The sequence below is a fragment of the Dermacentor variabilis genome, chromosome 10 (genome assembly GCF_050947875.1).
Source record: "Dermacentor variabilis isolate Ectoservices chromosome 10, ASM5094787v1, whole genome shotgun sequence".
NCBI classification, from domain to species: Eukaryota; Metazoa; Arthropoda; class Arachnida; order Ixodida; family Ixodidae; genus Dermacentor; species Dermacentor variabilis.
The window spans coordinates 89,833,570-89,850,713 of NC_134577.1; the positions used below are offsets into that span (position 1 = coordinate 89,833,570).

At 47.2% G+C, this 17,144-nt stretch overlaps 1 protein-coding gene across 2 annotated transcripts in view; it reads right to left on the bottom strand.

The window, feature by feature from the left end:
• Window positions 1-13,934, bottom strand: part of LOC142560794 (neprilysin-1-like) — a 63,227-nt gene extending 49,293 nt beyond the window's left edge. Inside the window, exons 1-3 of one of the 2 annotated variants that reach the window (XM_075673147.1) lie at window positions 13,808-13,934; window positions 9,595-9,918; window positions 4,557-4,696 (exon numbers count right to left, since the gene is read on the bottom strand). In XM_075673147.1, the coding sequence (XP_075529262.1) occupies window positions 4,557-4,696; window positions 9,595-9,918; window positions 13,808-13,867 (524 nt within the window). In that variant the 5' untranslated portion in view covers window positions 13,868-13,934. The remainder of the gene's footprint in view (window positions 1-4,556; window positions 4,697-9,594; window positions 9,919-13,807) is intronic. The other variant, XM_075673148.1, reaches the window with a different exon arrangement.
• Window positions 13,935-17,144: the final 3,210 nt, after the last annotated feature.

Below are 17,144 nucleotides of genomic sequence, written 5' to 3' on the forward strand. Positions count from 1 at the left end.
GACTCGCGTTTGTTCCCTCACCCAATCTGCTCTTTTCTTATCCATTAACGTTACACCCAGCATTCTTCTTTCCATAGCTCGTTGTGTCGACCTCAATTTAAGTAGAACCCTTTTCGCAAGCCTCCAGGTTTCTGCCCCGTACGTGAGTACTGGCGAGACACAGCTGGTTATGCTCTTTTCTCTCGAGGGATAATGGCAACCTGCTGTTCATCATCTGAGAATGTCTGCCAAACGCACCCCAGCCCATTCTTATTCTTCTGATTATTTCAGTCTCATCATCCGGATACGCGATCACTACCTGCCCTAAATAGATGTATTCCCTTACCACTTCCAGTACCTCGCATCCTATCAAAAACTGCTGTTCGAGACTGTTAAACATTACTTTCGTTTTCTGCAGGTTAATTTTAGACCCACCCTTCTGCTTTGCCTCTCCAGGTCGTTGAGCATCCACTGCAATTGGTGCCCTGAGTTACTAAGCAAGGCAATATCATCGGCGAATCGCAAGTTACTAAGGTATTCTCCATTAACTCTTATCCCCAATTCTTTGCAATCCAGGTCTCCGAATACCTCCTGTAAACACGCGGTGAATAGCAATGGAGAGATCGTATCTCCCTGCCTGACGCCTTTCTTTATTGGGATTTTGTTGCTTTCTTGATGGAGGACTACGGTGGCTGTGGAGCCGCTATAGATATATTTCAATCTTTTTACATACGGCTCGTCTACACCTTGATTTTGCAATGCATCCATGACTGCTGAGGTTTCGACTGAATCAAACGCTTTCGCGTAATCAATGAAAGCTATATATAGGGTTGGTTATACTCAGCACATTTCTCTATCCCCTGAGTTATAGTGTGAATATGGTATATCGTTGAGTAGCCTTTGCGGAATCCTGCCTGCTCCTTTGGTTGACAGAAGCCTAAGTTGTTCCTGATTCTATTTGCGATGACCTCAGTAAATACTTTGTAGGCAACGGACAGTAAGCGGATCCGTCTATAATTTTTGAAGTCTTTGGCGTCCCCTTTCTTATGAATTAAGATTATGTTAGCGTTCTTCCAAAATTCTGGTACCCTCGAGGTCATGAGGCATACAGGGTGATATACGGCATATACAGGGCATGCAGGTATACAGGATTGCCAGTTTTTCTAGAACAATCTGTCCACCATGCTTTAACAAATCTGCTGTTACCTGATCCTCCCCAGCTGCCTTCCCCTTTGCATGGCTCTCAAGGCTTTCATTACTTCTTCCGGCGTAACTCGTGCGATTTCAAATTCCTCTAGACTCTTCTCTCTTCCAATATCGTCGTGGGTGCCACTGGTACTGTATAAATCTCTATAGAACTCCTCAGCCACTTGAGCTATCTCATCCATATTATTAATGATATTGCCAGCTTCATTTCTTAAAGCGACCTCAATGTGATTCTTGCTTATTCCTAGTTTATTCCTCACTACATTTAGGCTTCCTACGTTCCTGAGAGTATGTTCAATTCTATCCATATTATACTTCCTTATGTGAGCTATGTTAAGCTTGTTGATTAACTTGGAAAATTCTGCCAGTTCTATTCTAGCTGTAGGGTTACAGGCTCTCATGCATTGGCGTTTCTTGATGAGATCTTTTATCTCCTGCGATAGCTTATTGGTATCCTGTCTAACGGAGTTGTCACCGACTGCTATTGCATACTCCTTAATGATGCCCATAAGATTGTCGTTCATTCCTTCACACTAAGGTCCTCTTCCTGAGGTAAAGCCGAATACCTCTTCTGTAGCTTGATCTGGAATTCCTCTATTGACTCATTCATCGGCTTCTTCTGTACCAGTTTTTTCCGCTCCCTCCTCAAGTCTAGGTTAATTTGAATTCTTACCATCCTATGGTCACTACAGCGCACCTTGCCGAGCACGTCTACATCTTGTATGATGCCAGGGTTAGCGCAGAGTATAAAGTCTATTTCATTTCTAGTCTCGTCATTCCGTCTCCTCCACGTCCACTTTGGTCTATCCCACTTGCGGAAAAAGGTATTCATTATCCGCATATTATTATGTTCTGTAAACTCTACTAATAACTCTCCCCTGCTATTCCTAGAGCCTATGCCATATTCCCCCACTGACTTGTCTCCAGCGTGCTTCTTGCCTACCCTGAAATTGAAGTTGCCCGTCAGTACGGTGTATTTTGTTTTACTTTATCCATCGCTGATTCCAAGTCTTCATAGAAGCTTTCGACTTCCTGCTAATCATGACTGGATGTAGGGGCGTGGACTTGTACGAACTTCAATTTGTACCTTTTATTAAGTTTCACAAGACCTGCCACCCTCTGGTTAATGCTAAAGAATTCCTGTATGTTACCAGCTATATTCTTATTAATCAGGAATCCGACTGCTAGTTCTTGTCTCTCCGCTAAGCCCCGGTAGCACAGAATGTGCAAGTTTTTAGGAATTGTATATGCTTCTTTTCTTCTCCTAACTTCACTGAGCCCTATTATATTCCATTTACTTCCCTCTAATTCCTCCAATAGCACTACTAGACTCGCCTCAGTAGATAACATTCTAGCGCTAAACGTTGCCAGGTGGTATAGCGTTCTTATAAAGCAATTGTGAAAGCTTGGACAGGTTCTATTGGCGCAAATCAAGTTCATGAACTTAAACGCCTGTCGATTCTCCTTCATTATTAAACTAAATTATGAGGTTTTACGTGTCAAAACTACGATATGAACGATAGCAACGCACGTGAAACCTAGTAAGTGACGCCACAAGAACGTCTGAAGAGGCCACAGGCACAAATATACGAGGTAGATTCATGCAGTGACCATCACTGCCATAATAGCAGAACGACCGCAGTGCCATTGTTTCCCCTAGTGGCTTCAGTAGGAAACTACTCCATGGGACCTCCTTCTCTATACTAAATACTTGTAATCTGACCTAACTTCTAATAATAAATTCCAACTCTGAAAAAAATATAACAAGTGTTAGGTAGAACAGACGTGCGTTACGCTGCTCAATTTCAGGCCATGTTTCTCAGAACTAAGCTTACAGGCTAAGGGTGTCTAGCAAGTAGCTGGACTTAACGGTCTCGCTAGCTTCCAATTTCAATGGAAGGACCTCTGGTGAAATAAAAAGGTAATTTAAATTTCCGAGTTTTATAACTGATCACAAACACGTATCCTAACGTACGGCCGCTGCCGTGAACGACGTCATGAAAAAAAAAATAATAAACTTATCCAGGTCCTACGCACTGTGCCACTTCCTGTAGAGGAAGCTTTTATGAGCCAGCAAGGGAAACATGGCGGTTTACAACAACAGACGCGTTGCATGCGTGAGTGACGAACACGCACTTCAACCACCATGGTGGACGTTGCAGAAGAAGCCGAAGTCTTATTCAGCATTAAAACGCGCTGAATCACAGGAGACGATGCGGGTTCAACCTCGTAGGGGTGCACCACAGCACCAAAGTACGATGGCAAGACTGGCACCGAAATTTGGCGACAAAAGTGACCCGTAACTTCTATCTTCATCGTCAACCGCAATATCCACGCACACTTCGCATCTAGCCGACGATGAAGGCTACTGCTGTGCAACTAGGCTAAGGCGTCAAGCGCAATTTTATCCGTAGGCCAACGCTTGGAGATTTAATGCATCCGTGGCTCTGGATGGATAACTTCCGAAAATCTTGAGCGAGACGAAAAATCTTTTTTGTGTTTGTTTTTCAGAAAATTTTGGTAATATTGAGAATATTGAGAATAGCTTATATTTATTCTTCCAAGAATAGAAACAATGACAGTCACTTTAGCATACGCCAAAGGTCGCGATGGCGGAAGCTTGCGCGCCCAAGAAACATCTATTAAATTACTTGACATTATCATTACTTCTGATTACTTGTTTTCGCCCACTAAAAGGCGTGGGTTGCGAGTGCGCCAATTAAAGCTGCCTTAACTGTGCCTTACCCACTTCGCCCAAGTTAACACCAAAGGTCCTGGGTTAGAGCGCATGTGCGTGAGTGTACGCGTGAGCAGCAATCAGCGCTCTGCTGTGTGTGTTTCTCTTCTCTCTGTCCAGTCAAAATATCGTGCAATCCGGCTCCTAGTATGCTATATCAACAAACCCAGTCTTCAATCTAAAGATGATTCTTAACTTTTATTGGTCCTTTATCCACATTCTCTGCCTAAAAAAAGAAGGAAGTAGTTTCTCCCGGTCATTGCATCTCTATCCGTGGCCTAATGGTTAAAGCGTCGTGTTACATTGCTGGGGAAACTGACTTCGAAAATTACTCACGCATACACACACGCAAACATCCCCAACCGCAACCTGTTCAGCGCTCCTAAGCACGTGTCAAGAACACCCTCAAAGTCACATAAATGGCAAGAAAGTGATGTGCATCACAGTCGGGGAAAGAGCTAAAAAAAAGCTATGGCTTAAAGACGAAGTCGACTCTCAAGCACTCCAAACAGGTTTGGAAATAAAGTATTTGAAATTGCGTTACTCCATGCACCCAGTCGCACAAGCTTTTCAACAAATACCACTTTGGTGGTTTTGCATGTGAGGACTTTCGACACAAGATAACGTCCCCCACCTGGCGATATCGGCAACCGCTTGGATGAATCGGTCGCTAATAGAGCGGCGCACCGACGACTTGTTCTTCAAGCGGCCACACACAAAGCGGTAGAAGTCTTGGCAAGGATCCACCGACCAGTCCATGGTTTCGTTGAGCAGCTGCACACAGCCAAGGAGTAGTGAGCAACGCGTCAGGGTTATTAAGAAAGCATTTGGCTAGCTGGCTCGTTCATTGACAAAACATGGTGAGCCATTTGACCTAAACTTTCTGCATGCGCAGACTTTCTTTATTTCCTGACAAAACAATATACGGCAGGAAAGTCCACGTTGATTCCGTGGCACACAACGAGTGACACAAGATGGCGTCAAAGACGTTTGTTAAAGGGTGGCAAAGACCAAGTGGCATGTACACGCTGCTCTAGGTTCGCATCAAAGATGTTCATTGAACAGCACCACATGTCCCGTACCACATACCAATGATCCAAATCGGTCCAATGGTTGGTATGAACCCTTTTCCCTCACCGCAGCAGCTTAATGAGTCACTAACTTAGCCATGTACTACCCAACAACCCACGTTCTCGGGAAAACGGCTAAAAACACAGGCAGGCAGGCAGGCAGGCAGGCAGGCAGGCAGACCGATAGACAGACCTCATAAAATGCGTCAAGTACCCTGAGAATGCTAATCACATTAAAATTTCGCAGTGAAATGCGAAGCATTGATCATGATAGGTGCGCTTAGGGCTCTTCCAGGAGCGGGCTACACACAAATGCCGTCCCTGAAATGCTACTTTCTGCAGGTTGCGGCAGGCGGCAACATAACCTTATGCTTCCGCCGTTACGGCAGCAGCTCGCTTCCCCAGAGGTGAAGGTAAATTCAAACTCTCGTCTAAAAAACTGGGAAACAAACTGTGGTAAGTGTTATACTAAACGACAGAGACTCCTAAACGCGATCTATCGGCAACATTTGAGCAATAACAGTGCAGCGACAAGCGCAAAGCCTATTATCGAACAATGGCAGCGAAATGTGCGGGACCCTGTCCCAGAACTTCCGCCATCAAAAATGTAAATATTGCAAACGCATTAACACGTCCGTTAGTGTAGAGCCATTACAAGCAAGGAATGTACCCAAAATCAGCAGGGTCGAAATGGCGGAATTCGTCGTAAATTACTGTTTCAAGTCTTTTTTTTTTTGCTTCACCAAGGCCACAAATTGTATATTAGGCTAACTAATCTCGAGTTGTTTTCAGTGCACTCGTGCGGTACCGCATATACGTCAGGGCGCCACGCTTGCGGTTCAGCACATTCGGCTTGGAGACAACGTCAAGTGTGCACGCCACCAGGCCACCGCAGTGATCGACGGTGGAGCGCGGTGCGGACCCATCGCGCAGCACGCGACTAAGAGCGGGCCGTTCAGCTCGGGCTCCATTTTGGGGCAGGCAGTTACGATACAAACGTGTATCTGCATGTCAAGCACAAAAGTGCGTTTGCTGCGGGAATCCTGTAGCTTATCGGTCAACGCAATTGTTTACCACCGCTATATAGGAGCTCCAACGAGAGCAGACGTCAAAGGTCATCGATGTTGTGGCATCCCATGATGTTCAGGACGTATGAACGTGCATCATGAGGTTCTGTGTTGGATACTGTAACTTTCGTATTTCCGTCGTTTCTTTTCAGTTCCCAAGGCACTTCAGGCTAAGGTGTAGTACATGCAAGATGCTGCCAGAGCAGTTCGCAGCCTCATATTCCAGTACCCCGAGAATCACTTATCAGTTCGCATTCCGAATATTTGTCATCAATAAAAAGCTTGTCCTTGTTTGCCTTGGTGCGAATCACGGTGAGTGCAAGTGAAAACTGATCTCTTCTTAAGCTGTGGTCTGCTGAACTTCGCATTCGGCAAGTATTTTGCAGAGGGCGCTACAGTCGCAAACTTGCGTTTGGTGATGCCTGCGTTCATCTCGCGTAGCGGAACGTGAAGCAGAAACAGCTGACCGGAGCGTGAACGTTAACAGGTGGCTCTCTGAAGTTACCAAAATATTCGCATAACATTTTAACTCATGAGAAAAATAACTTCCTCCAAGCCACGTTGTACAGGTGGTTGAACAGCAAAGCTGTAAACGACACCTACATTGATTGCCCATTGCGACGTAGCTTGAAATTATTCACAAAACCACATCACATGCACTTTACCTAATTATTAGCCAAAGACGTTTCAACCGCTTGCTACTTGCCTTGCGCCGCTACTTCGAGTCCCTACACAGAGTGGAGTCGAGAATAGCAAAATGTACTTAACCTAGAACCATAGTCGAACACACACAGAGAAACTAAATAAAAATTCGGGCGTAGAGAACTTTCCTTTAATTTAGGATTTGCACCCTCGAAGCGATTGATTGCATTGTAGCATCGTCGCTTGGCCGCGTTTGCGGCTTCATTACATTTGTGATTTTCCTGCCGTGTTTGGCGCTTGCACTAAGCATGCTAGACATGATGTTCATACGTGGCACAGGCACAACGCCGCTGTTCACAATTTCGCTCTGTTTTCTTCGCCGCTCATCGCATGCGCACTGCTCTTCAGGAGTCCTCACTATACGCGGCTTTCCCACAGCACGGTCAGAACACAAATGCAGTTCCTTACTAGCCGGGCTCTGTTTACATATATGTAATGTAGTGGCGTCACGTCCTGTGTTACACACTGTGCTGTAACAAACTTGCACTTTAGTTTATATTTGATATGGGTATTGACGTCACGTCACCTGTTACCAGCGGATGTGGTTATCAATCATTCTGTGCCTCGCATTGTTAGCGACTGGCTTATGATCCATCACGTTGACGCAAGGTGTGTCTAATGCTCGTCTTTGTCGAAACAAGTGGCATGCACTGTGGGTGTTATCGGAATGAGTTTTCACACTTCTCACTTCAATTTAGCCTACGATGCCACTACCTCCGGCATGGGCCCAGGAAAGGGCTTACTTTTGCCCACGGACACGACCAATGCTTTAGGAGGGGAGGGGGGCGGGGAGGCGTAATAGTATACACCTTCGCGTGGTAAAAGTGGTCCTAGAATTTGCAGTGACTCTGCTGTGAGCATTTATTTACTTATCCTTTACGCATTGCTATACAGGCTACACACTTCAACGCAGCGAAGGAAGTTCTTCGAACACACTCCATGGCAAGTCCACCCCATAGCAAGTGTCACTAAGCCTTTCCGTCTGACAGCGTGCGAGGGACAGTAACGGCGAAGTGCACTCAGTCGAAGTGACACTAAGTTTGCCCGTCTGACTGGGGTACATCGTTAGAGTACGCAAGCGCCGTCAGTGGGACTGCGTGGAAATGGCGGCGGCAGTGACGACGGCGTGAATGCGCCTGAGGCATTTGTATATTTGCTGTCGCAATCAATCGCTTTGATACTCTGCGTTCAGCGCCGAGGCATCGCATCAGAAGACTGGCTGCACTGGAATACTAAATGGAAACGTACTTGGCCATAGGAAATACCACTTGGGGACCAACTACTTCACTACGATGATTAAAGTGGCTATTTCCCGGTACAACAATAATTACTTGCGGATATCACTAACCATTCTGAAGAAGCATACACTAGCTTTAGACGCTGCCTATTCAAAGATGACACGGTTTCCAAACAGCGTTGGTGGCTCTGTCATGCGGTAGCAACAATACTTGAACGAGCTCCATGAAGACACCGCTACCGCGAAGAATGCGGGTATCACCCCAATTTTTAATGAACTGTAGGGAAACTATATTGTTTGTAGTACACTGATGGTCGGTTTGGTTTTGTTCACTTACTTACTTTTGTTTGTTTTGTTAGTTTGAAACTAACGAAAAAGAAGGGACACTAAAGGGAAGTGTAACGGTAGCTGTAATAATAAATCACCGTTGCCGATTTCCGAAACATCACCTCTCACCAAGAGAGGAAGCTGGATCAACCAAGTTCCGCAGCAGCGAGCTGTGACGTCATGGATCTTTACAGCGTCTCCTCGTGCATAATTCATTCGCTATCAGTGAAGATTAACTGCATTTTTATTGTATAAGAGCTATGGAGTGCGCTAAGCACGTTTCGAGGACATCTGCTGCATCAAAACGGTCCAACTCGAGAAAATCCTGTTGAAATCAGTGACATCACCCCAACGCCGAGGTTCCGTTGCTAAAGTCGTGAGTGGATTCGATATATCAGCAATGGGTATAAACTTTATATCCTCCGGTGCTAACTGCATTTAGAATTGGTAGCTGAGCTTCATTATCAACAGTGACTACTTCCTTTAGTCTGTGACGCTACTACTTCTACCCTTACCAACTAGACTACCAAGGTAGTGAATGCTGTGACAACTATGTGTTAACTACAAAGACCTTTAATAAGAGCGTAGGACACAGACGATAAAAAGTTAGGCAGGAGCACTAACGTGAACGTCACGTAATCTCTCGCAAGAAGCGCCGTTTATGGCCGCTGGTCGAGGCAATGGGAAATTGCCTCTGCTGTTAGCTCGCCTCTCCAGAAAACCGTCTCAGAACACTTCCTTTTGCTTTATTTCCGCTATTACTACACACTATCAGTAATTGGCGCAGCCAAGGTAGTAGAACACTTCCTTGAGGGCACCTCGCCACTGTCAGCATCCATTAAATATTTTTCATGTGGCTCGGTGACCTCTCAGTTAAAGGCAGTGGCAATGCCTTACACCGTAGCAGACTAGTTTCGAATAAGCTGTGACCACTAGAAGGATTCTATAACGCACGTACCAAGGATCGGCCTACGTCAAACTCGTTACACTCCAGCTCTTATAGAAATAGACTGCCGCCACCTGGCGACCACGTGCTGTCAGTGCGTTCCACCTCAGTGCGTGCCAGATCCGCCGAGCCATCGCAACGTAGTCGCCCGTACTACGGTGAAAACAGCTCGCGAGACACGCACGAGTCTGAAGGCTACACAAGCGCTTGCCACTTCCAGAGTCGCCCGTGCACTTGGCGGTTCTCTGAAATGTGGAACCAGCTACAGCCTAAAACCCTTGGTGGCACGTCTTTCCGCGAAGGCGATTATATTGCGCACGAACCTTGGTGTATAACATGCAGCCCTCGTCGCAGATGGGCGGTTCGACCCCCGCCTTCCAGGCCACGATCAGCGCTGCCACACACATGCCCACGATGACCGCCGAGGCGATGGCCACGTGCATCGCACGGCGCCACGGGAAGTTCTCGGCACAGTGGCGCAGTTCCTCGGGCACGAGTACCGCGGTGGCCACACGCTCGCGTATCCCCGGGGGCCTGAGTCCGTGGTCGATCGGTCGCGAAGGCATCTCTATGGGTGCCGCACACGATGCGGTCGAGGATCTGGTCCTCTCCGTGTGGAAGTCCAGCGACTGGGACCGCCTGGCCAGCTGCGTCGTCGGACAGAACCCGAGACGAGGACAACCACGCATAGTCATCACCGTTATACCACCGCATTAACACCGTCATATCATTTTAGAGCGAAGCTTTTTTATCTTTCTTTTCTGCAAGCCCTTCCCGACTTTGCTGACCGTTTCTGCAGATGTTGCTGTCTCTTCAAATAGCCCACGCGTAGAAACTTAAACAATTCCGTGTCTGACGGCGGGACGGATCTCTGGCATCGGGCACAACCGCTCCGTGCTCTAGAATTTGGTGCACGCTTAAACTTCGCCTCTAAGTGAGGAACGCGATAGCATCCAAAGATCCTTGACTGCTTCTCATGCTTCCCGGCAACAGCATCTGATGTAGACATAACGTTCACCCTGAAACGCTGGCCGCGAACGCTATGCGCGAAGGCGAGCTTTCTGGTAGAAATGTTGCCTCTTGAGTGGGCCGCGGATGCGCGCAGGCGGGCGCCATCTGGATGGCGCTACAAAGAACCGGGCGCGCCGCTTTATGAATGCTATAAATGCTGGAAAACGGATTTGAGTTTAATTTCCGAAAGCGGGAGGATTAAATTTTCTCGTATATTCCAATTACAATCCGACGCTACCACGTCTGTAGATTGTGTGTAAGTGATACTTTGCGATTTTTGTGACGCGTTTTACTTTGATAAATTTCTTCGCTAACGTTCTTGCTCTACACGGAGAGCCTGCGTAGTTCGGAATGATCTATCGCTAACAAGACGGCAGACGCTGGACGCCGGCGCCGAATTTTCTGCGACATGGGGCCCTTAACGCTATCGCAGTAATACCTGCGTCACATTCGGGAGCAGACTTTTTTGGTGCCAAAGCCAAGTGATTCTTTAGGACTTTTGGGGCGTGTGTTACGTCACGTTGATGATGATGATGATGTGTGGTGTTTTATGGCGCAAGGGCCAGGTTTGGCCAAAGAGCGCCATGACTGTTACGGCACTTGCACGTGACCGAGACGACGTGTGCGCGAATGAATGTGTGCGGGAAAGTATGGGCGCCACTGTCCATAAGGCCACAGCTGCAGTAGTGAAACTATCAAATAATTCTCCACCATACCACTGTATTTCGCGGCGTACATTTGTCGACAAATCCCTCTTTTCACAGTTTTATCCTCGACATACATCAAACATCGCCTTCGCTTTGTGACAACTCTGCGTTGATGTCTCAATGCGCATTCGAATGAACTGGTGTTTGATTTCGGCATAGCTTATGAACGATGTATTGCATAAGCATAATCATGGTATGACGTTAATAAAGGTTTCGACATTGGCTATGTATAAACATAAGCATTGAGATTACACATTGGATGGTATGGGAACGAAGGCAACTCACATCGCAGCCCCTCCGCGAAAGATTCGCTTTCCAACATAGGCGTTCGATTTTTGATTATCATCAATGCTTAACCAAATGTTACACGTCCTTCAACGACCTGACAAAATCCATCCTTTCATTCCGACTGCAGGATTTTACTTTATTCTTGAAATTGTGTTACAGCTTAAGGGTAAACTTTATCTTGCAGGCTCTATCTAAATATATGGGATAGGAGAAATCGTTTTTCTCGGCAACCACTCCACCATATTTGATTAGGTTTGTCGCATTCAAAAGAAAAAAAATTAAATCTAGTGACTGTTAGAAGACTTTTTATTAAGACCGCTGAATTTATAGTAATTGTCAACAATTGCAAACTTTCCGATAACGAATCTATCAAGTTCACAGCTCTGTAACCCAATGAAAAACAATATAGCAATTCAGTAATTCACATCTAATAGCAACTCTAAAACCGACAAATTTCGTGCATTACAAATGGTTCTCAAATGCACCACTAATGTGTGAGCAATAATGTTGCAAAACCTTCGTAGACGTTTAAGAAATTCGCATAAGTCATTGTAGTGTTTTCGGTTATCTCTATTCTGGCCAAGCAGTGGTGTGCACGAGCCTGGAACATCACTAAGGAACAGGAATAAAACATGGCTGTCTAATAAACACGGGGATTTTTAATGGAACGAGCATCGAGTGACACTCTTGTTTCTTGTGCAGCACTTCCGATTCACCTCCCGAGACGACCAAGGAGAAAATTCAAAATAAATCAGAAAAGAATAGATAAAAAATACCACAGTACAATATTCATGGGTTTCATTATAGATATGATATCAGAGTACAAGTTGAGTTACTGAAGCGTCTGGAATAACCGAAAATAAATAGAAATCACTGAAACGACCAAGGACGAAATTCAGCATAAATTTAAGAAAATGAAAAAATGGTGCAGCAAAAAATTTATGGATTTCATTATATATATATATATATATATATATATATATATATATATATATATATATATATATATATATATATATATATATATATATATATATATATATATATATATATCAGAGCATACGTTTTGTTACAAGTTGCGGTACTGAAGTGCCTGGAATAAGTATAATTAATTGGAAACCACTGATCACCACGCACGAAAGCACAGAATAATAGATTTTAGAGAACCGCCACGTGAGCATGACTTTTGCAAAATTCCTGGAGACACGGCACTAGAACGCGGAAGTAATGGCGTCGCTAATGACCTGACACACAAGAAGGTGCATGACAGTTAACCAGCTAATAATTGGAAAACAGTTGCCTCTGAGCTCGGTTCGAGCGTTGCACTCGCCTACAGTTGACCTAAAAACACCAACGCCGAGCTGCGAGTGCCACTAAAGGACACAAGTCAACGATTAAGCTCGCCAACCAGTTTCTGGTTATTTCGATACATCGGAGTGGCGTCAATCTTTCCCTCGCATCACCGCTCTACAGGACCGGACTCGACAAACATAAATTAATATATAAAATTTCCCCGCTTTCAGTGTTACGATGGATGCTATTTACAGAACGGCGATATCTGTCTTCGATCCAGAGGGACGAATTTTTCAACTTCGGGCCTTCGTTTTTTTTTTTAAACACACAAATATATAAAAATATTTGTAAGTTGAGGCCATAAATGGGAATTGCGCTTCCGACAGACACTAGAGTTTTTTTTTTCTCGAATGCCGAAAATTTTCATAATATATGAACGGGGTTATTTCAGAAAAGAGTTTCTGCGTTTTACATGTATTCGAATAGGCGGTGTCCGAGTTGGGGCCGCACTAAAGCTTCCTCTTAAGAGGAAGCTTTAGTGCCATAGCGCAGACGGCAGATATATGGCACACAACGCTATCGGCCCTCGGTTGCCTTGGCGCCAGCACTGCCCGAATCGTAGATCCTATTCGATACAGGGCTCGCGCGACCGAGCCATACGCAGCCGTGCAGGTGTAGAACTCCGCGTTGTAAACATTCCCTTGCTATCTAAGTTACCTAGCACGGTGTCAGCGAGCACCTGCAAACATGAACATTCATACTCGATGGCCGCGGAAACTCGCGGTCCAAACGCTGGCAAGACGAATCGCGGCAGCAGCAGCGAGCGAAGTGACCTTCGTGATGTCTATCGCTTCCACGTAAACTGAGCGGTAAGAACACAGCGCACGCAAAGCTACGAGCCGTTGGCCCACCTAGGCTGTGCTCCCAAAGCAGATCGCTTTCAAGTTAAAGCCCGTGTTACCGCGCGCGGCCGAAATACAACGCGAAGTATTACGCGTACCCTATGGCCAAAGCAAATTTGTTAACAGATCAGTTCAGATCCGTTGAGTACTGCAGGAACACTAGGTGTCCTCATCCCGGCCGTGCTGCATGAGGAACCATTCGTGCACGGCGGAGCTAAACCTTTCGATCGTTAGCGACGAGGGAATTTCAGCTAAGCTACGGTGCGTCAAAGGTGGCCATCACATTTGTGGTTGCTCTAAAGTGCGAATTAACGGATAGCACGAACAGCGCTCACCTGGGGCTTTGGCTTCTTCTTTCTGGTGGCGAGCCTGCGCAGACGTGGCAGGTAGTGCATGGCTGGCAGTAGAAATAACGCTAGCAGTGTGGAGCTCAGAAAATGCGTGACCGGACGCTAGCATGGATCTTCTTCTGCGCGTTCTCGCGGCTCGAGCAGCCGAACACCACGGGCGGCATTTCTTTTCATCTTCAGGCCGTAATCCCGATAGAACGTGCAGAGGCACTGCTGCAGCGTAAGAAAATTATTTTGCATATCTGTTCCCGTACTTTTCGAATAAGTTCAACATTAAATGATATGCATCTCTATTTTTGAAACCAAAAGAAAAGGTAAAGATGTTGTGCTTAATCCCAGTTTTTGTTTTGCCGTCAAAAAGCCTGTGGGCATCTCCTGCGGTCTTGGTGAAGAAAAAAGGGCGGAACCCTTCATTTCTGCGTCGATTATCGTCTGAACAAGATCACCGAAGAAGGACGTATACTCCCTCCCACGGATAGAGGACGCATTGGATAGACTCTGCAACCCAAAATACTTCTCGTCGATGGATTTCAAGACTGGCTACTGGCAAATAAAAGTCGGCGAGAGGGATCGAGAAAAAACTGTCTTCATCACGCCAGATGGCCTCTACGAGTTCAAGGTCATGCCACTCGGTCTGTGTTCGGCACCTGCAACGTTCCAGCACATGATGGACACGGTGTTCACAGAGTTGAAGTTGCAGCCCTGTCTTATCTACTAGGATGTCGCCGTTGTCTTTGCCGGTAATTGCCACGATCACTTTATTGACTTGGGACAGAACTACTGACCACCGAATCATAAGGCCTCACTCTGTGTTATAGCTCAACTGTTATGACTGCTACCGGGCGGAAACAGCATCAGGTCGGATGGCCAGGAGCATAATAACGCCCACAAAAGAACGGGAACGCTGCGCCCGTTTATTCAGTGACAGCCCTTAGTTCAGACGTTCTCAAGCCGCTCCGGCACGTGCGATGACGTTGGTCCCGCGCTACGGCGAACGCGATTTTCTCTGTCTTCGCTGTCGTTTTCACATTCGCTTACGATAAGCTTCCGTTCCTATGCCACGTCATGAGCAAATCTAGAGTCCGTCCTCATCGGCAGAAGACATCTGCCATGGCTGACTTCCCACAGAACGCCGACGAAAAGGGATTGTACAGATTCCTTGGCCTCTGTGCCTATTAGAGGCGCTGTCTTCGCTTAGCCATTAACATCTCTCAGAAAATTAGACGTCGAGTTCAAGTGCGAAATTCTGCAAATCGAAGCATTAGAAGAACTTACACGATGCCTGCAGTTGCCACCAGTACTCGCCCACTTCGATGAAGACGCCGACACCAAAATTTACACTATCCCAAACAGCCTATGCCTCGGCGCCATCCATGTCCATTGGCAGCAGAGCGCATTGTGGTGCTCTGCGCCTGCAACGTTCCAGCGCGTGATGGACGCGGCGTTAGCAGGATTGAAGTGGCAGACCTGTCCTGTCTACTTGGATAGCGTCGTTGCCTTCGCCGGAAATTTCGACGGCCACCTTAGGCGGCTTGCGACAGTATTAGAGGCCATCAAACCATCAGGGCTGACGCTGAAGCCGGAAAAGTGGCGCTTCGCTTACGATGAGCTTCTGTTCCTAGGCCACGTCATAAGCAAATCTGGAGCACTCCCCGACCCGCAGAAAACAGCTGCCATCGCAAAGTTCCCGCAGCCCATCGACAAGAAGGCAGTGCGTAGATTCCTTGGCATGTGTGCCTACTACAGGCGCTTTATCAAGGACTTTTGACGCACCGCTGATCCATTGACACATCTAAATAAATGTGATGTCCAGTTCAAGTGACAAACGCTGCAGGTCGACGCATTTCAGCAACTCAAGCGACGCATGCCACCGGTTCTTGCGCACGTCGACGAGAGCGCCGATGCAGAAATCCACACTGACGCCAGTAGCCTTGGTCTCGGTGCCGTCCTAGTACAGATGAACGACGGACTTCAACGGGTGAAAGCTTACGCTAGCCGGTCGCTATCAAGAGCGGAAGGCTACTACCGAATGGGATTGCCTCGCTATCATTTGGGCTACAGCAATTTCCGCCCTTACCCATATGGTAGGCCATTCAAAGTCGTCAGCCAGTATCACGCTTTGTGTCGGCTCGCTAATTTAACGGACCCTTCAGTACGTCGGGCGCGCTGGAGCTCAGACCGCAAGAATATGACGATACTGTAATCTACGAGTCCGGACAAAAACACTCTGATGTCGACTGCCTATTGTGGTATAGTGTCTCCCTCTGAGAGATCTCCTGTTAACTGTTAAATCATCTTGTGGCCTAGTTTAGCTACATGGCGCACCCACTTTCGGTCATGTGTTTGGCTTCGACCAATGAGGTGGTGACATCTGGCAGGGAAGTCTTCGTGCATTAAACGGCCGCTTGCCGACCCAGTCCTTTGTGTGGTTTGCTTCAAGAGTGGTCGTCTCTCCGCCTCCCTCTATCGTGGTCGTCGTCGCCGGCGCTCGCCGTGCGCTCTCCGGACGCCGGGCCCCCGCCGCCTGCCGCTGCCGACACAACTTTTTCGCGACGAGGATGGGATCTCCGCTCCAGCTCCGACTGAAGGTCCGGGGGATCAACAAACTTCGTGAGTGAAGCTTTCTTTCCGTGTCTGCACCTCATGGAAACACCGCCGACGCACTTGACGGCGCGAGGCTCCAGCGCCTAAGCCTTCTTCGACCCCTTTGTTCTTGCCGGCTGTGTTGCTGCTTCGAGCTCCAGCTTGTCTCCTGCACTCCTGCTTGGCATGGCTTCTTTCGCTATGAACCTGCCTGTCTTCCTTGAGTTGCCTGGCCACCGTCTAGTCCGTGGTACCGATGGAAAAAATTTCCAGGCCCACCTTGAAGCGGCCGGCGGTGGCGACTGGACGGACGCGCGGCGAGCGTCCGTGCTCCTCAGCGTGCTGGGACGAGTAGAACAGAGCAAATACTTCGCAGAGGAGGAGCAGGAAGCAACAAGACAATCGACCTAAGCAGCGTCATCCGATACGGTTCCGGCCACGTCGCAATTCCAGAAACTCGTGCAGCGTCTTAACCGGCTGTTCGCCGCGTCAACGAATGTATTGGCGGAAAGGCACAAATTTACGAGCAGAAAGCAGTTTGAGGAGGAAGGATTTCTCGAATTCCTTACGGCATTGAAGGAAAAAGCAGTCCAGTTCAATTTCGGTGCGAGTCACAACGAGCGCGTCCGAGAACAGATTACCCATGGAGTAGCGAACGCCAGCGTTCGCGAGAAGCTGTTAGCCCATGGTGAAAACCTTTCCCTGGACAAGGTGGAAGAAATTGGCCGCTTATTAGAAG